This window comes from Periplaneta americana, chromosome 8 (assembly GCF_040183065.1).
Source record: "Periplaneta americana isolate PAMFEO1 chromosome 8, P.americana_PAMFEO1_priV1, whole genome shotgun sequence".
In the NCBI taxonomy this organism is placed as follows: domain Eukaryota; kingdom Metazoa; phylum Arthropoda; class Insecta; order Blattodea; family Blattidae; genus Periplaneta; species Periplaneta americana.
Window position 1 is genome coordinate 24,030,984 of NC_091124.1, and position 21,100 is coordinate 24,052,083.

The 21,100-nt window shown below is 35.9% G+C and overlaps 1 protein-coding gene across 3 annotated transcripts in view; it reads right to left on the reverse strand.

Moving 5' to 3' along the window:
* The window catches only part of LOC138704585 (brachyurin-like), a 103,641-nt gene that overhangs the window by 24,560 nt on the left and 57,981 nt on the right, over nt 1-21,100 (reverse strand). The window contains exons 6-7 of one of the 3 annotated variants that reach the window (XM_069832634.1): nt 17,774-17,910; nt 14,834-15,139 (exon numbers count right to left, since the gene is read on the reverse strand). The exons of the other annotated variants lie outside the window; for them this stretch is intronic. Coding sequence (XP_069688735.1) covers nt 14,972-15,139; nt 17,774-17,910 — 305 coding nt within the window. The 3' untranslated portion in view covers nt 14,834-14,971. Of the gene's footprint in view, nt 1-14,833; nt 15,140-17,773; nt 17,911-21,100 lie in introns of those variants that run through there. 3 annotated transcript variants of the gene reach the window in all.

Genomic DNA, 21,100 nt, shown 5'->3' on the forward strand with positions numbered 1-21,100 from the left:
TTGAAAAAGCGAAACGTAGTTGAGCTTTTTTAATTTCCGAAAATTGAAAGAAAACATACCGCTCGTGTATCGTACATTATTTTGTGCGGAGATCGTTTATTACATACCTGAAAGAGGAATTTCTAATTAGTTGCAATGAAATCTCCATCTTGGTTTCTGTTCAATGACGGCAAATTTGCAAAACAAAAATATCTATCTTCAACATTGTTGCTTTAAAATGTTTTCTGTGTTTACTATACTCCAGCAGGCCGTGATATACGTCTGTCTTTTTTTCCCCCCAGTCTATGATGAGTCTGGCATCTTGTTGATTTTTTCATGGCTTCCTTAATGTTACTTGCATCACGAATCCAGTAACTTTAGTGGAGTTGTAGAGTTTACTTAATATTTGCAAATATTTAAAAACAATAATTAACAGTGCAATTTAGGTGAAATTGCAGTGGTAAGTTTCCAATTTATAATTATTACTATATTGAATGTATCTAAAAATAATATGTTATAAGCCTAAAGCAGTAAAATCAATATGTCACTTAAGCGGTAAGAAGAGGGAAATTGTTATGTGTGTTCGGTTGGGAATACTGAATGTGGAATTTTAGACTTTCCGCGGATTGGTTTTGTGCGGAAACCAAGCAAATACGCACGATCTCGCACAAAAATAATTTCACATCATAAAGTTTACTGTTATGAAAAATAATGCCCCTTCACTCCATACTCAAATTTAGCCGCAGTACAGCTAAAAAAGGACAAAGTTGTTAATTCCAGGAAAGTAGAAAGAGGTTCACAGTTGCTTTACTGTAAAACGTACTCTCATTCCACTGTGCTAATGGGTTAAATGAAAATTCACTCTAATATATTGGACATGTAAAAGCATAGAAATGTGTCCAATATAATGAGGTGTCTAACATACAGAGGTGCCCAAATACAGAGGTTTCACTGTATATACGTGATTAGGAATAAAACATCATGAGATTAAAGATCTGTCTTCTCTTTTGTAAAACGTTCTGGGCAAGGAGTTTTACTAGTAGCGAAACTAAATGTATTAATTTTGTAACAAATGTGTGTTATATTTCTTATTTTCGATTTGTCTCCATAATGTTTTCTGACCTTCAAATTTCTCCCAGTTCGGCTACAAATTTTGAGTGATAGGAGGATAAAATTTACATTTGAATCCCCGCGAATGTATCTTGTGATGCATTGTAATTAATTTTGAATTCAGCATAATTTGAACATTAAATTTACTAAAGTATGTACGCAACATTTTCTCAATGATTTGATTAGTGAAATAAATCTTGATGTAACGTGTAATTTTTGCCCTGTTTCTGGAGCGTCAGATATCTATTCGATAACTCCATTTGTTCGATAAGTGTTTCCGAAACGTCGGATAATAGTTATCGACTACATAAACACTCCCATAATATATATGAAGCTAAATGACTAGATAACTGCTTATGTATTCGATAAACATTCAATATGGCAACTGAACAGCCGATACCCGAGCCAGAAAGACATGATGTTAAATAAATTGATGATGTCCAAGAGAATGCAGCTTGAAGAACTTCATAATTATTATATATTTTAGTTAAAAAGTAAAATTATATTTTTCGTATTTATGTTAGACAGTAATTATATAATGTTAATTATAATTTTCGTAACATTGAAGAATAATGTCGGATAACAATAATAAATTATTATACTATTCCATAATATTTAAGGGATTATCTTAAAATAAGCTAGGTTTAACCTTTAGATAAAGGGAAAAGTCAATATCCACCCAGAAATCCTGTCGAATTGACGTCAATTTGAAATGATTTTAGCTTTCAAATTATACTGTCATCTATATAAGAGTATGAGAAGATACGTAAAGAGCTCTAATGCTAAAGAGTTCCGTAGCCAATTGGCTAACGTGTTATACACATATCCGAGAGATTAGTGGATCGAGTACACGAATTTTCTATTTTCCTCTTCTAGATCTTTTCGTTTCCTGTATCATTGTATTCTTTTACAGGTCATATATTTTTATCAGCTGTCTTTATTTCTATATTTATTTTATTATCGTCAAATCTGATGATATCCTATGAGTACATTACGTACAAACTTCAGCAGCATGAAGATATGACAACTTTATCCTAATAAGAATTTTTTAACCCAATTCATGGAAGGTCATAAAGAAACTGTGCTGAAGTCCTTAAATAACTGTAACTTCGATGATGAATATTATGTTTTTGTGCAGTGAAAAGTTAAAAAGATAACAAAATTCTGTATCAACAATGATAAATGTGTAATATTTTGTAGATGAACTGAAGTTAAAATGTGCTATGTTTACAAGACTGCTGAAATGAAACTGGAAACACGTGTCGCCATCTATCGACCAAATTTAAGGCTTACTGTCGAATACATGGCTGTAAGACAGATAATTTTGCTTTCAGAAACGAGCACAGACATATTTCACACAGTTATGAAACAGATAGCTATGGAATTGATATCTTGAGTGTTATGCAATCGGGCACTAATTGTCCACATTACGTCGATATATGTATAAGGAACCGCAGTAGTATGCATTTACTGTACGTAGAATATTATTTTAATTACAGTGTAACTATTTTTGTCTCAGTTCCAACTGGCTATCAGAGCACAAAGCATTGAAGTAATGTGAGAAACATATTTCATAATATTATCATAAATCGGTACTTCACAAGTACATACATTTTCGATTTTCTTATCTGTAAGGGTAACTTTATCGTTCACTTATCGAAAGACAAACCGCTTGTTTTAAAAGATAGAATTCCTTCCTCAGTTTTGTTTCCCAATGCAAGTAGTACTTATTGTTATCTTAAGATTTAAAATCAACAGAACATAATAATTTGTCGTATATAATACAGATGTTCGAAAAGAAAATTTGCAATGACTTGGAACTATTCGTGGTTTAGTTCAAATAGTGTCTATTACGTAAGGGATATCCGGAATTATCCAGGAAAGCGTTTTCAAAGATTTGAAACTGGTTCGAACCACTGCCGTTTAAATATTAGTGTCTGAACTTACAACAGCACAATCAAGGCAGAAATGGTGGGTAAACCACTTGTTCCCAAAGTGGGGGTGGTGTAAACTCCTGAGGGGGGTTGAGGTGATTTACAAAATAAGTCGAAAAACGTCTTATTAACACATATTTATTTTGTATTTAGAAACATGAAAATAAACAACGTTGAACATAAGAATGAACAAATGTTTCAGAAGTTATATATTAAAAAAATAATCCATGCGATAAATGCTCCTCTTCCTCAGAAAGTGGTTTCTGAAATCTGGACTCCTTATCTCGCACGCAATGATATTCTCAAGCTCAAGGAAATTTCTCGCTTTTGTTTTCATGGTGATCTTAGGCAAGAAACTAATTTTGCATAAATACGATATGACGAATATTATTAAAAATTTAAGAACTATGCAATTTTGCAAGTTCGAGGTATTCTTGCATTCTTTTAATCCAAAACTGGTCTACGCTCAGCGAAAAAAAATCTAATTTAGACATTCCATCAGTAGGTACGTATTTCAATGAGTTTTTCCCTAATATTTTCTGGAATTTCAGTTAATTGAACGCAACGTCTAAAAACGGATTCACTATCCATCTCAGACTGTCGTAATTGTTTTGAATTTACTCCGGAAAATATTAAAAAGAGCTGTTTAAAATTGTATAAACTTAATGCATATCCGCAAAAACAAACTCGGTATTTCCTATCATACGTAACTAAATTTACCATGAGTTCTTTAATACACTGGAATGCATCGAGTTCCTTTTTGTCAAGTGATGTTGATCAGAAATCAAGTTTCTTTATAAATCCGTTGATTTTATCCCTGTCTGTTATTACGTTAAAATCTTGGTCTTGCCAACTACATTCAAAATGTTTAACTGTTTAAAAATATCAGCAAAGAAGACCAATCTGAAGCTTGGAATGACAGGCAATGCTTACTACACACAGGCAGAAATTATTTAGTAATATCCTTTACCGACAGCGTCGATCTCCCTGCAAACATTTCCATTGGACTCTCCCTTTTTCATATCTGCCCATGCCAAATTTTTTATAATGCTGTGTTAACAATGTATCTTTTGCAACTGTACAGTAATGGCAAAAAAAAAAAAACCGGACCAACCCTTGTAGCTGATTTTAGAGCTTTGTTCACTCAGAGCACGATAGACTGGTAACTAAGACTTTTGCGGTTCGAATACTACCTGGGAAAAAAACTTTTTTTGTTCCTTATTCAAATTTATTCCCAATACTTTTCGATTGCAGCGTTATTTTACTAAACTTATTATTCCCAGAACATGAATTTTACCAGCAATCGAAAAGTATTGGGACTAATTTGAATAAGGAAAAAAAATCCTTCCCAGGCAGGATTCGAACCACGAAAGTCTTAGTTATTAGTCTATCGTCACAGTCTAGTATATACAGTCGCGAAGCTCAATACGTAGTAAATATGCAAACAATAGATAGTTGCTCACCACTAGGATCGCTAATATCGCCTCATTACAGGCAATGCAAAATAGTACCGTCACAGTCTATTGTTTCTAGCATTTCGAAAAGTATTGGGACTAATTTGAATAAGGAAAAAAAAATCCTTCCCAGGCAGGATTCGAACCACGAAAGTCTTAGTTAATAGTCTATCGTCACAGTCTAGTATATACAGTCGCGAAGCTCAATACGTAGTAAATATGCAAACAATAGATAGTTGCTCACCACTAGGATCGCTAATATCGCCTCATTACAGGCAATGCAAAATAGTACCGTCACAGTCTATTGTTTCTAGCATTTCGAAAAGTATTGGGACTAATTTGAATAAGGAAAAAAAAATCCTTCCCAGGCAGGATTCGAACCACGAAAGTCTTAGTTAATAGTCTATCGTCACAGTCTAGTATATACAGTCGCGAAGCTCAATACGTAGTAAATATGCAAACAATAGATAGTTGCTCACCACTAGGATCGCTAATATCGCCTCATTACAGGCAATGCAAAATAGTACCGTCACAGTCTATTGTTTCTAGCACCCTCAAAACTCAAGCTTCGTGACTGTATATAGTAGACTGTACTATCGTGCTCTGGAGTGAACAAGGCTCTGAAATCAGGTACAAAGGTCGGTCCGGTTTTTTTTTGCCATTACTGTACATGCCATATTACTTCAGTGGTGAATTTGAACCTACCAAATAAGAATAGTGGACTTGTCTCATAAATTTCCAAAGTGTCGTTGCTTCGTCGACAGGAACTCACTGGCGACTTTCTTGACGTCAATATTAATAATAAAATTTAATAAACACGCGTGTACATAGAAAGATACAACGTTAGTCAGAAGTTTTCATCTTTTGCATAGAAATTTAAAGAATTTGTCCTTGCTTGACACGTGATTATGTGATACTATCGACATCCGTGTCCAGAAAGGGTGCATGTACACTGCTCCGACGTGACGTCAATATTACTGCTTTCTTCATCTTGAATGGTGAGTACAGATAATGAACTGTTTTATTAACGACATAATACTACGCAGGATAAATCTTTAAAAGTTAAAGCCTACAGAATGATCTCTCGGCCGTTGCTGTAGTGACTGGCAAAGCGCGTAAAAAATTGTAGAACTGTATACAGATCATGAACACTGCTGGTAACAGCAGGATTTTTGCTATAATTAATTCGGGCAGTTGTTGAAACTTTACTAATCTCTTCCATAATATATGTATTGAAAACTAATAAGTTGCTGGGGAAAACTAGGAGATAAATTTGTATTATTCGCAAAGAATATTGGCTTTTTCGGTCATTTCCTTTCAATTAAGGTGTTGAGTTTTGATGGTAGGAGCAGCAAGAATTTAACTGAGATGTTGTTCATGCTTTCAAAGCGTACTTTAAGCTGTTGAATTATGATGTCCAAGCAACCATTCGGAACCTTCCTTCTGTGTTCTGTAATCATCCGTCAACTGTCAATTTTATTCATCAAATAACTTCTTAAAATGGCGTTACCGTTTTGTTTTGGAAACAGGGTCTTTTTTCCAGGTATTTGAAATTTCCTTTGCTTCCTTAAAAACTAATCGAAAATTGCTGCCTCAACTCTATCTTATTATTTCTGACTTGTTCCGACAGTGATATGGTCGTCAATAAATCAATGGACCTTTCTTGTAAATATTTTGAAACAATATTGGTGTACGCTAATATTCTACACTGGAACACAAGCATGACTACAAAGTCAAAGTTCCTTCATCAATGCAAGCGCTGTATTTTTTTTTCTGGGAAAATTCGTTCGAGAACAAAATTATATTCTCAAAGCATATCGTCACCTGCAAGAATTCACTTTTCAACGCGAATAGGCTATCAAATCGCTCAGATCATTTCGTAGGACAGAGTGTTTTTCACCCATAATGAGGGAGATTTCTACATAGTATGACAAACATAGGAACACTTAATAACCCAACATTTACAACACACATTTTGCTCCTGAAATATGCCTTAATATTTTATAATATTCTTATTCACCTTGGTCACATGTGCATTTTTTCATCGGTGCCATGCCTCATGAAACAATCTTTGGTATTCTCCAACATTATCACCATTTTAATTCGAGAAAAATTCGTTCTGGCACCGGGAATCGAACCCGAGACCTCTCAGCTCTACGCGCTGAGTGCTCTTTCCAACTGAGCTATGCCGGGACACGATCCACGGTGCCGGCCGAACTCCTCTCGTAATGTCTTACGTCCTTACTACCTGCACTTTAGACAATGTATGTGATGTATTAACTATTAGCAGTTGTCAAAACTGATGTTGAATATGGCCATAAAGTCATTTAAATATGAGCTCCTGCATGTATGACTTACATTGTCTAAAGTGCAGGTAGTAAGGCCGTAAAACATTACGAGAGGAGTTCGGCCGGCACCGTAGATCGTGTCCCGGCATAGCTCAGTTGGAAAGAGCACTCAGCGCGTAGAGCTGAGAGGTCCCGGGTTCGATTCCCGGTGCCGGAACGAATTTTTCTCGTATTAAATGGTGATAATACACATTGGCTACTTCATAGTAGTCGTGTAATATTCAATGAGGTAGGCGAGACCTCATATATAATGAATATGTGATGTATTAACTATTAGCAGTTGTCAAAACTGATGTTGAATATGGCCATAAAGCCATTTAAATATGCGCTCCTGCATGTATGACTTACATTGTCTAAAGTGCAGGTAGTAAGGCCGTAAAACATTACGAGAGGAGTTCGGCCGGCACCGTGGATCGTGTCCCGGCATAGCTCATTTGGAAAGAGCACTCAGCGCGTAGAGCTGAGAGGACCCGGGTTCGATTCCCGGTGCCGGAACGAATTTTTCTCGTATTAAATGGTGATAATACACATTGGCTACTTCATAGTAGTCGTTTAATATTCAATGAGGTAGGCGAGACCTCATATATAATGCATATGTGATGTATTCTCCAACATATTGAAACAAAAGTTCTGTAGCATTGTCACCGTATTAATGCCCACTATACGCGGTACAGTAATTTTTTTTTTTTGGAAAGCCTAACTTTTTTTTTGCTGTTTAGTCTCCTCCAGTTGTTTCCTATAGTTTTCAGACGTTGTTGCGTGTGAGTCTTACAGTTTTCTCTTTTGTCATCAGATGAAGTGTTAGTAGCGGAATTGACGACAGTTCCTCAAAGGAAGTAACAGCAGATGAGGAATTAAGCAAACATAAATGTTTTTTCGCAGATGTTGTCTGTGGTGTTCTTGGAGGAGTGGTAATGTCTTCTTCAACGCGAATTTCATATCAATTTTCGTATTCAAACATTTTATCTTCCAGCGCGTCAGGAGATCAATTCTCTTACGTCTTTAATTGTTAATCCATATAGCCTTTAGAATTAAGGCGAAGGATATGCCGAACTAATTGATCTTCCATGTTGTGAGTATTTCTATTTGTCAGATATCAATGAAAACTAAAATATAAAGTTTAATTAAGATTTGATATGATACATTAAAGATGATAGGTTCGTTCCAACAGCAGTCAGGAACCGTCCGTAACCATCGTGAGCATGCGCAGTACAGAAAAAGCGTTCCAACACAATCCGAACCAGTCCCGAACCGGAAACATGTACTGCAGTCGGGCGTTCCAACAAGCTTTTGACACGGGTTCGGAACGGTCAGAAGTAGTCCGCGGATTGAGGCATGTACGGAAGAGTACGCGCATGCGCATAAGCTCACCAACATCTCCTGAATACTGAAGAAAGACATGGTCGACTGTTCACATCAATGAGGTTAAAGGAGCAGTCCGCGATAAAATTAAGTTGGCTTTAATCAAACACGTTTTTCAATCTAAGTAGAATGTAATTTTCCGCATGTCAATGCGAGGCATGGTTCTTGAGTTACTGACTCCGCTCAAATACTTATGACGTCACACCCACTGAACTGGTGTGATTGCGTAGTAGGCCGAGAACATCGGCGAGTGCAGCGCAGCGCTTTGTATTAAAATAAATAATCTTCTCTCGCCGTAGTAAACGTGAACAGAATTTGGACTTAGTTATGATTGTGTGAAGTCATGTTTTGCTTTTCATTTAATCATAAAACCAGCACATATCAATGTTGTGGTTTTATGTATACGTATTTTCTTTTATATGAACGATTTTGAACTACAATAGACTAAACAGAAGAAATTGTATCGTAAAACGGTTTAAAATGCCGTGGTGTTGGGATTTTCCGTGTTCAGAGGGAACAACAAAAACAGAACATGAAGAAGGGGTATCATTTCATGTATTTTCTAACAGAGAAAAGTTACCGCAAATATTTAAAATAAGGGTGAAGAAAATCAACAGAAAAGGTTTTACACTATCGAAACTACGGCTGTGTGTTCCAGTCATTTCCGTGAAACTGATTTTGAAGAATCGTCTTTACTAAAAAGACGTTTAAAGAAAGACAATAGAACTCTTATGAAAATTAAGAAAACTTTTGTCCCTTCCCTATTTTTGAAAGGAGAATCTCCTCAAGACAGTTCTCATCTACGCGCTCCTCTGCTTATAAATGAAAGAAGGTCGTCGAAGAAGCAATAGCAAGTTGCAGTGATTCACCTATAGCTGAAAATATTGACGTGTGTGTAGTTCTCGATGAGGCTGAAAATTCACAGGAACCAAATATAAACAAAGCTGTGCAGTGTGAGATAGGGTGCGAGACGCTAAGAAATGTGTGTGGTGAATCAGATGTGGGGGAGCAGAAACTGACTTAGAGACATATTTTCAAATAGAAGAAACTTCAAATTCTAATTCATCAGGTTCCGAGGACGCTGCACATGAAACAGAAAGTAAATAGGGACTCAAAACGTGTTTTTTATTTATTTTTATTTATTGTTTTTTATTTATTTTTATTTATTTTTTTTATTCTGATCAGCGTTACAAATTTTGAATAATTTCGAGAGAAAAATTGTTCCGGGGCCGGGTATCGAACCCGGGACCTTTGGTTAAACGTACCAACGCTCTCCCACTGAGCTACCCGGGAACTCTACCCGACACCGATCCAATTTTTCCCTCTATATCCACAGACCTCAAAGTGGGCTGACAACCGTCAAGCAACCAATATTTGAGTGCACGCTAACTCTGTGTGACGTGTATTATGCAAATTAAGCTTTCAGGAATAACTCCCTGTAAAGTTAATTTGAATAATTTCGAGAGAAATTGTTCCGGGGCCGGGTATCGAACCCGGGACCTTTGGTTAAACGTACCAACGCTCTCCCACTGAGCTACCCGGGAGTTATTCCTGAAAGCTTAATTTGCATAATACACGTCACTGTACGTAACAGAAAACCACAATTTAAAGTCACACAGAGTTAGTTTGCACTCAAATGTTGGTTGCTTGACGGTTGTCAGCCCACTTTGAGGTCTGTGGATATAGAGCGAAAAATTGGATCGGTGTCGGGTAGAGTTCCCGGGTAGCTCAGTGGGAGAGCGTTGGTACGTTTAATCAAAGGTCCCGGGTTCGATACCCGGCCCCGGAACAATTTTTCTCTCGAAATTATTCAAATTAACTTTACAGGGAGTTATTCCTGAAAGCTTAATTTGCGTTACAAATTTTGTTTTTCTTCTGTAATATTTGTCATTCCTCTTTTACAAATATTTGGTAGAAACATTAAGACCATTGCTGAAAGTTAATGCAATGTGCCAGAATGCCCGTAATTGGGAGTGGAAGTCCGAACAGAGGTGAAGCATAGCAGTGAGTTCTGCTTTATACTTGTGCGATATAAGATACAAATTGTTTGAAAAATTTTCAAAAACTTCACAACTATGTTTCTTCGGCAAGACAACATTTTATAAAATAATTTCAAAATTCGTAGAACCAACAATCAGATGTAGTTATTTTCAGATTCATGAACAACTTATCAATTCCCTAAAAAATAAAAACGTGCGAATCGCGGTGATGGCCAATTTGACTCACCTAGTTACAGTGCAAAATATGTGACTTACTGTGTAATGGACCTCGATTCAGATAAGATTATAGACTTTGTAGTTCTGCAAAAAGTCTAATTGTAGGCGAAGCAGCATGCGAAAAAGTTCTAGATCGCCTAAAAGAAAAAATGAACATTACCCTCCTTCTATCGGACCGCTATAGAGGAATTAGGAAATTGATAAGAACCAAATATGAATGGATGGGCTATCAATTTGACAGCTGGCGCATGGCAAAAAGCTTAAAGCCGCCGCACAAATGTGGAAAGAGAGCATCATAAATCACCTATGTGGGCTTGTGCTACATGTGAAGGTGATTCTGACGACTTAGAAGACAGATTCATTTCTGTATTAAATCATATTTGTAATATACACGAATGGGGAGAAACAGAGACACAATAAAAACTTTACACACATTCACCCATACAATAGTGAGAGGGAATGGAACGAACCTGGATCCAGCGATTACAATGCTCTGAAAAAAGTTGTATGTAACCCTGCCCTTTTAAAAAACCTAAATCAGACTAATCAATTTTGTCACACCAGCAAATTTGAATCATACCATAACGAGAGATTGCTTTACTCTCCTAAGAGAAAACACTTTCCATATGGTGGAATGGTAACAAGAACTATGATTGCGATAATGGACCATAATTACAACGTGAAAAGAGATGTAACTGGCTCCAGACTCCAGTACTCTAAAGCCACTAAACGATGGGTGGAAGACAAAACATACAGCTGGAAGAAAAATGCGTGGAGAGAAGATACTATACAGAAAAATGTCTTGGAAGTAGTTCTGGTTATCAATTGCCGCAATTCGATGATCCACATGTTTTAGAGGTTCCCCCAAACATAGCTTCGTGCCTAAACCGTGTGACTCAACAACTATGACGCAATAGAATAATATAAACCATGTACTAATTTATTGTTGACGTGAGATAAACACGTATTTGCAGTCCATTCATAACGAATATTTCACGTCTCACATACATTCACTCACTCAGTGAAGACGTTGACTTAGGTTATAATGGATCGACATAGCCTATTACACCTTTTCAGTTTGAACCCTTGTCAGACCCAAGTTGTTCTAATCACTATGAGTACGAAATTCAAAATGGGTAAGTTATTATTATTACAGTATATGCATGTGATAGGTCCTAAGCGTGTTAATAATAACTGACTGTAACGTATGAATATATATTTACTCGTTCTACGCTGTATGTCAAACGGAACTACAAGCAGTCTTATGAAGCGATCAGTGGTTATGACGTCAGAGCTTGCAGTAAGACCTGTAATATTTCACAAACTAAAAGGTGTAGAGCGATGCGACAAACGCCGTTAATCCAAGGATTACTTTGGTAAACATCCTATAATATAATCGAAATATGGAATTTTATCGCGGACTGCTCCTTTAAAGATGAAAAGTGACAGTGTAGACGAATAATAAAACTAGAGATTTAATTTAAACTTTCGCCAAAAATAAAGGGAATGGAAATTATTTGGGTTTTGACATAGTTAATTACAATTTCAACATGCAGCTTTGATTAAAAATATAATAAATAGCGTACATACATTAATAATTAAAAAAGAACTATTTTTAGATGAGAGTCCCCCAGTACACGACATTGAATTGGCGGAATTCTTGCCTTCCATGTTTTTTATCATCTTTTTATAGAAAATGATCGAAATTCTATTTTCTGCAATTAGATAATAACAATAAGCATCCCGTTCTTAGCAAAGATAATCACAGTTATAGCATCTCTGGATTTAGTACATAACGATCCGCGAAAGCGTTCCATCAGCGTCCAGTCCAGTTTCACTCCCATAGCAGATGCTCAACTAGCGCATGCGCATAAGATGGTACAGGAACCGTACATGAACTGATCCATGAACCGCTTGTTGGAACGAACCTGATATATTACAGTTATATGAACACTAATAATTCATATAACTGTAATATATCATCTTTAATGTATCTTATCAAATCTATGAACATTGTATAATTGACCTAACATGTGTGTTTATCTTTAAATATTAATTAAGATTTGTTCAATGAAAGATGAGTAGTTTCATACATGCAAGTGAACACAAAGAGACAAAAAAAAAATATGGACAAAGTAGCACTAAAAAGGTCTATGAAGGGATTGTGAACTCTCCTAAGACAAAAACACAAACTTTTGATAGAGACAGCCCCATAGGTCATCTAAGAAGGACCACAAGCGAAATCGACACATCTCCAGATCTCTCCAAAACACAGTGTCAAAATCTCCCCCGATTTACATTTTCATACAAAAGACGACAGCAAACTCGAAACAAAGATAATTTCTTCGTAGAAAAATCACTAAAGAAGGTATCTTATATTTCAGGACGGAAAAGAAAAGTGTAACCCATATCTAATACCTCGGCTATATCCTCAGCTGTCGCAGATTCTGACCTTTCTTTACTGTTCGTCTCTACCTTATTTCTATCTCTGTCTTTCTTTATATTTATTTCTTCTTCTATTCCTCTTTTATTTCCCCCCCCACACTTTCACTTTCAAATACTAGATTTCACTTACACTCGCATCCTTATTCTTTTCACTACTTGCCTCCCTATCACTTCCTGACTCTTGGTTTCTCTTTTTATCCCCACTCGCCTTTTTTCTAGCGCCCGTGTTCCTTGTTCCGTAATTGTCAGCATTCCTTCTGGATTGCGCTAACCTTACCGCCATCGTATGGAGAATAGGAATCCGCTTACGCTGCATGATCACATTACTGTTTTCTTCTCCTTGTTGTATCATCCTTACACATGCTCGTGCGTCAGTATGTAGGTTCCTGAACTCACTACTATTCACTCCTGTTACCATGTGTTGATCTGCGACAATCACTTGTTCCGTCCTTGAATTTGGGATGATTTTTTTTCCACCATTCCTGCTCCTTCCCTTCGCTTATGTAGCTAACGTCGACTCTATGTTGTCTTCTTGTTGCTTCCCTCTGTAAAGTTGAAATATGCCCATTGTCCTCTTTCATTCTTCTCGTTAGTCCAAATTCTGGATGATCTTCATTCCTCAGGCAAAACTCCAAATCATACCATTCCGTTCACTTTCAGTTTATCCTCGTACATTTTAGCGAAGTGACCTTTCATATAAGGTAGTAGCCGTTTTCTTCTATTTCTTACTTCAAATGGCATATCTGTTTCCACTCTCACTCCTGAACCACAGAGCCGTCCTAGACTATTCACAATAACTTCCCTTACTTTTGTATTCATAAAACTCAAGAAGATAGGTCTTTTAGTCCCGTTCCTTAACCTGTACGTATGGTCGACATGTTCTTCTCTCAACTCTATATTAAAGATCACTCACATAAATCTCTCACTTTCTCAGAGGTATCCATCTCTTTTTCCCGGCCCATTTCTTCGACCCCGAAAATTATTAAGTTATTTTAACTCATCTTGAGATCGAAGTCACTCATCTTCTTCTTTAATTTGTTATTCTCTGCTACCAACTCTTCTATATTTTCACTGATGTTTTCTACCTTTAGTCTTAAGTTTTCTAAAGCCTGGTTCTTCATTTCTACTTCTACTTGATTCAATCCTGCAGTATTATTCCCTTCCTCTCTACTTAATTCACTTACTTTATCCTTTCCTGATGTCTCTTTCTGTAACCACTGTTCCATCTTCTCTTACTGCATTCTTCGCTTCTTCCTCAGGCCAATAGCCTTTATAGTGTGTTGGCGAGTTGTGCACACGCGAGTGCTATCTCCGGCGTTCTGCTGTAAACTCATAATCTGTTATATGTGATCAGGGGTTTTACTGAGAAAAATCTCAAACTGGAGCGCTGCTAGACATTGGCTAACTCGTGCGAGGGAGGAGGGGCTCGCGACATCAATATATTGATTGTGAGGTGGTAACTGCGCATTCGCGGACTTCTCACGTAGTGACGGCGTGATTCTTACCTGGATTTATTTTCACGCGCACATTCCAGATCAAATCAAGAAGTTCCCTTCGTATTCCGGTTACACATCTTGCATGTACGAAGGTTAGGTTTGGTTAGTTTAGGTTTTTTATTTACTAAGTCCGCTCATCCGCAGTTTGATCTCACGGCCAAGATGATCCTGTCGCGAGCTGCACGTGTGCAGAGGTACCACCATCCTGAAAGTGATGGTTTGTTTAGCTTGTGGCGTTTGACATCTGGTTAATATTCTCATCTAGCGACGATACTCTCAGGCTCCTCGTTGAAAAATGAAAGTCGGTACAGGGATTTGTAATTTACCGACTGACTTGCTTATGTGTTTTCATAAAATGTATCAATGTACATTCTATTTCCAAACTGGATGATAACTATTTCAGGAATGACTCGAGTTTTAGTTTTCTAAAACTATTCTAAAGATCATAAATAAGATATAAGAATACATACTTAATAATAAGCCATTGAGAAAAAATGAAACTAGTTTAATATGTCAGATAGTTTAATAGATTATGTATTTTTTTCATGTACATATTGCTCTTCCCATTACACACTTAATAAACATCCAGTTGTTATTTTTGTATCTTAGTTGTCAGTGTACTGTCATTTAGTTAATGATAATGCCAGTATGGCTCTGGATCCAGTCCAAATAGCTGGTCACTCTGGTAAAACCAGCAGGGTAGCCCGCTTCACATCCGGCACCAGCAGTAAATGTCGCAACACCAATTTGAATGTACCCAAATTCGGCATAAACAAGAGCACCGCCGTTGTCACCCTGTAACAGAGAAAGTATTCATTTTGAATATCAGATAATTCCGCAATATGCTTAGCATATTTGAAATCTTCGCACTCATTCTGTAAGGCATAATACAATTATTAATAAAACAATTTTCATGATGCATAATGCTGTATAACAGTTCTATCCAAATGCTAGCTGGTATTGTAATATTTTATCTAAATGTTAGCTAAAAGACTGGAAGCAAGTCGTATATTTAGGAATAAAAAGGGAGATTAATTGAAGGAAAAACTGAATGAGGTAGAAACAAATAGTAAAAATAAAAACATTAGAGATTTATATAAGGGCACAAAGGAATTTAAGAATGGATATCAGGCAAGGGCAAACGTGATCAAGGATGAGAATGGTTACTTGCTTGCAGAGTCTCATTAAATCCTGAACAGATGGAAAAAACTATTTTGAGCAACTACTATACAGTATATACATAGGCCAAATAGAAATGATCGGGACGAAATTGAAATACAAACTGCTGAGCAATTTATACCCGAACCCACACTTTCTGAAGTTGAAATTGCGATAGAAAATCTGAAAAAGTACAAGTCTCCAGGTATCGATCAAATTGCAGCAGAATTAATATAAGAGGGTGGAAGCGCATTATCTAAAGAAATTTATAAACTAGTACTTGCTATCTGGGAAAAGGAAATGGTGCCATAACAATGGAAGGAGTCCATAATCGTACCTATCTTTAAGGAGGGGGACAAGACTAACTGTAGTAACTTTCTAGGAATATCACTTTTGTTGACGTCGTATAAAATTTTGTTCAATATTCTTTTGAGAAGAATAACTCCATATGTAGATGAAATTATTGAGGATCATCAGTGTATTTTTAGGCGTACTAGATCAACTATTGACCAGATATTTTATATTCGACAGATAATGGAGAAAAAATGGGAGTATAAGGGTACAGTGCATCAGTTATTCATAGATTTCAAAAAGTCATAAGACTCAGTTAAAAGAGAAGTTTTATATGATATTCTTATTGAATTTGATATTCCCAAGAAACTAGTTCGATTAATTAAAATGTGTCTCAGTGAAACGTACAGCAGAGTCCGTATAGGTCAGTTTCTGTCAGATGCGTTTCCAATTCACTGCGGGCTAAAGCAAGGAGATGCACTATCACCTTTACTTTTTAACTTTGCTCTAGAGTACGCAATCAGGAAAGTCGAGGATAACAGAGAGAGTTTGGAATTGAACGGGTTACATCAGCTGCTTGTCTATGCGGATGACGTGAATATGTTAGGAGAAAATCCACAAATGATTAGGGAAAATACGGGAATTTTACTTGAAGCAAGTAAAGCGATAGGCTTGGAAGTAAATCCCGAAAAGACAAAGTATATCATTATGTCTCGTGACGAGAATATTGTACGAAATGGAAATATAAAAATTTGGAAGTTTATACTTCGAAGAGGTGGAAAAATTCAAATATCTTGGAGCAACAGTAACAAATATAAATTATACTCGGGAGGAAATTAAACGCAGAATAAATATGGGAAATTCCTGTTATTATTATGCGGTTAAGTTTTGTCATCCAGTCTGCTGTCAAAAAATCTGAAATTTGGAATTTATAAAAAAGATTACATTACCGGCTGTTCTTTATAGTGTAGTTGTGAAACTTGGACTCTCACTTTGAGAGAGAAACATAGGTTAACCCTGGAATGGTAACGCGGGGTCTACCAGACCCCCACATATTTCCTGGCATAGCTCAGGCGAATGGATAGTTTTATTGTTGTTTTTTGTAGACCAACATGTTTTCTTTTTTCAATTCTATTAGTGTAAGCATATTGGTTCTTCGTAATATTAAAGAATGTGTTAAGAATATATTACATTTCTTCCATATTTCATTCTTCAAATTTGAATATAATAAAGGGTCTAATGACACCCCACGTTACCATTTATGTTAGGAAATTTCATGTTACTATTCTAGGGTTAAGGGTGTTTGAGAATAAGGTGCTTAGGAACATATTTGGGTCTAAGAGAGATGAAGTTACAGGAGAATGGAGGAAGTTACACAGCACAGAACTGCACGCATTGTATTCTTCACCTGACATAATTAGGAACATTAAATCCAGACGTTTGAGATGGGCAGGACATGTAGCACGTATGGGCGAATCCAGAAATGCATATAGTGTATTAGTTGGGAGACCGGAGGGAAAAAGACCTTTGGGGAGGCCGAGACGTAGATGGGAGGATAATATTAAAATGGATTTGAGGGAAGTGGGATATGATGATAGAGACTGGATAATCTTGCTCAGGATAGAGACCAATGGCGGGCTTATGTGAGGGTAGCAATGAACCTCCGGGTTCCTTAAAACCAATAAGTAAGTAAGTTAGCTGCTATGATATTATTTCTATACTAATGCTGGCTGCGAAAATAATATTTCTACCCAAATTCTAGCTGCTATTGTAGGCCCTAATATTTATATTGAAATGCTGTGTGCTAAGGTGATATTTCTATTCAAATACTGGCTGCGAAGGCTTTCTATTATTAATATACAAGTCCTAGTTGCTGAGGTAATATTTCTATCCAAATGCAAGCTGCTAATGTAATATTTCTGACCATTACTAGTTGTATGTGTAAATATGTATTAAAAGTAAATATTTCTTATTACTTACATTGCAAGTACCCTTGCCACCAGTAGTTGAGGCACAGAGTTCGCCAGAAGTGATGGTGCCATATATTGCATTACATTCTTCGTTTGTAATGACAGTAAGATCCACATACTGAAGAGTTGGAGATATATATTCTTCGTCTGAAAAATGCAGCAAATTATATGTATGTATGTATGTATTTATTCACACTGCAATGGGTATATACCCGGTGGCAGTGGTAACTAATTACACTCAATAATGACAATAATAAACTTATTAATTAAAAATACAATTAATGATAATACTAATAATTAATACTAATAATAATAATAATAACAATAATAATAACAACAACAACAGGGAATATACTAAATTAAATGAAACGATCACTTAAAATAACATTTGAAATATTCTAATTTGTATCTTAAAACTAAGATCGAACTAAAACCCACGAGTATATGTTCATATCTGCACAAGTACCTTTCAACATTACACTCATTTCGCTGTCAACTCACTCACTGCACTGGAACTACGACACATTTCACTGATTCTATCCTGATTTCACTAACACTTCAAAAACATTTCACTGTTCAAATACTTTGCACTGCCACTATAACCTATACAGCTTCACTGACAGGAACACGTTTCACTTACACAGCACACTTCACTGACACGACATACTTCTTCACTGATACAACACACTTCACTGACACAACATAATTCTTCACTGATACAACACTTCAATAACAACATATCATTTACACCCTTTAAGTACTGTGTATAATTACCGTCTATTAGTAAGGTCCTTAAGCCTATTTTTAAATACATTTTTGGTTGTTGGTAAAGCCTTTAGTAAGTCTGCAGGTAAAGCATTCCAGTCCCTGATAGTACGATTGAGAAAAGAAAACTTTCCAGTGTCCGTCCTCTGCCTTCTTTCCCTCAATTTATATGAGTGGTCGTTCCTTGAAGAGTAATTTGGCGGCTGCAACCTATTTTTTATTTCTTTCCAGGCAGGCTCATCTCTGTATGTTTTGAACAGTGCGCATAATCCAATTCGCGTTCTCCTGTCCGTGAGTGTGTCCCATTTTAATGGTGAATTTTTCCAACAACACTTAAGAGCCCGTTTTTGAATCTTTTCCAGTGTCTTAATATGTTCTAATCTGTAAGGATCCCAACATGCAGCACCATATTCCATTACTGGACGTACTAGTGATTTATATGCAAATCACCATCAGTGCAATTTAAAGTTTAAAATACAGTTTTTAGTAAAACTGTGTTTATAAGATGTTATCCAAAAATAGAATTGTCCCTATTTAAACAGGGGAGAATGCTTGAATAACTTCAGTGTATTTATATCGATTCAACCACTCGATCTTTACTTCTATCTTATATGCAGAAATGGAGTATAATAAAAAGATTAAGCTTGTATAAATCTGTAGACTAACGTCATATTTGGAAAATATGTAAGTAGTCGTATCATATTTGCATAATGCTTAAAATTTGTACTATATTATGAAACGTTATTTATAAAAATTAGAGCAAATGCTGGGTAACTTTCGGTGCTGGACTCCGGACTCATGTCACCGACATTATCACCATCTCATTCAGACGCTAAATAACCTAAGCTGTTGATAAAGCGTCGTAAAAAAACTAATAAAAATCCATAAAAATTAGTAACATATATTTTTCTATATAGATTTAGTGACTACCACCATTCCGGCAACCCATTCTATTCATTTTTTAAATTCTTCGATTCTGTGGTGTTTGGGTAAAGGGAGATAAGTCATAAAAATGAGTTCGGAGATAAATGAAAATTAAACTTGGAACCGTTATTACAAATAATTTTCTATAGAAATAAAACACATCAACTGCTAGTATTCTTTGATTTTTGTACACCAATTTCTATAATTACACATCTTGATTACTCAACTTTTAACACTGTATCACTTCGGAATATGTAAGATAAGAACTTTCTTGTGTTAAATTTTAACGTACCTTGTTAACATGTTTCGACCTATTTTGGGTCATCTTCAGAACTGATCTTGTTGATCTTGGCGCCTCTTGTTTCCTGTGATGGTGCGTTCGTAGTGTAGAGTCAACGAGTGTATGTGTTTTGAAATTGAGTTGTGTGTTGAGAATATCGTTGGGGTGTGTTTTCATGTGTCTGTATATTTCATATTGTTCTAGTGTGTTGAGTTTCTGGCTTTTTGGTTGGATGTGCAGTATTCTGTGTTGATGTCTCTGTAGGTATGGTTGGCATTTGTGATGTGTTCTGTATATGTGGAGGTGTTTTGTAATTTTGTTATGGCTGTGATGTGTTCTTTGTAACGTGTTTGAAATGATCTGCCTGTCTGTCCTATGTAGAAGTTGTTGCAGGTGTTACATTTGAGTTTGTATACGCCTGTGTGGTTGTATTTGTTTGTTTGTGTTATTTGTGTGTTGAGATGTTTTTGTAGAGTGTTATTTGTTCTGTATGCGATGTAGTAATTTAATTTCTTGAATGAGGTTGCAATTTTATGTGTGTTTTTGTTTTCGTGATGTATTTTTTGTGTTCTTGTGTTTGTGTTATATTCTTCTGTTTTTTGTGGTTTTGTTTTGTCTTACGTATTATGTTGTCTATTATGTTAGGATTGTATCCGTTTTCTTGTGATATGTATTTGATTGTGTTTAGTTCTTCGTTGTAATCCTGTTGGTTCATTGGTATGTTGAGTAGTCTGTGTACCATTGTTCGAAATGCAGCTTGTTTGTGTTGTGTGGGGTGGTTGGATGTGTTGTGTATGTGTATGTGTGTTGTTGTTGTGGGTTTTCTGTATACTTTGAATGTGTGTTTGTTGTCTACTTTTGTTATTGTGATGTCTAGAATATAATTTAACTTGTGTGTTCATCTGGGGAACAAAATTCCACCTGGACAAAAAAAATGACTTATACCCCTTTACCCGAACACCATAGAATTATTCCTTCTTTTGCCATACCATCTAGCTCTTATTTAACTTTGTCTCTGAATGGAAGAGGAATACATCTTGGGGAATTAATGACATGTAGTTCCATGCCTGACCTTAGAGAAATATGATATTCCTCCTTCATTTTCCCTATAAAATCAAATAATTTTGAATATTTAGCAATGATCGTTTCTGCTTCCACCTAATTACATCTCTATAATCAGGGCCATATCTATATCATATTACATTATTATTATTATTATTATTATTATTATTATTATTATTATTATTATTATTATTATTATTATTATTATGTTGACGTAATTGAACAGTTAACTAATATTTTATCCTCTAGCAGAAAATCTTGCAAAGCAGGAACATATATATATATATATATATATATATATATAAG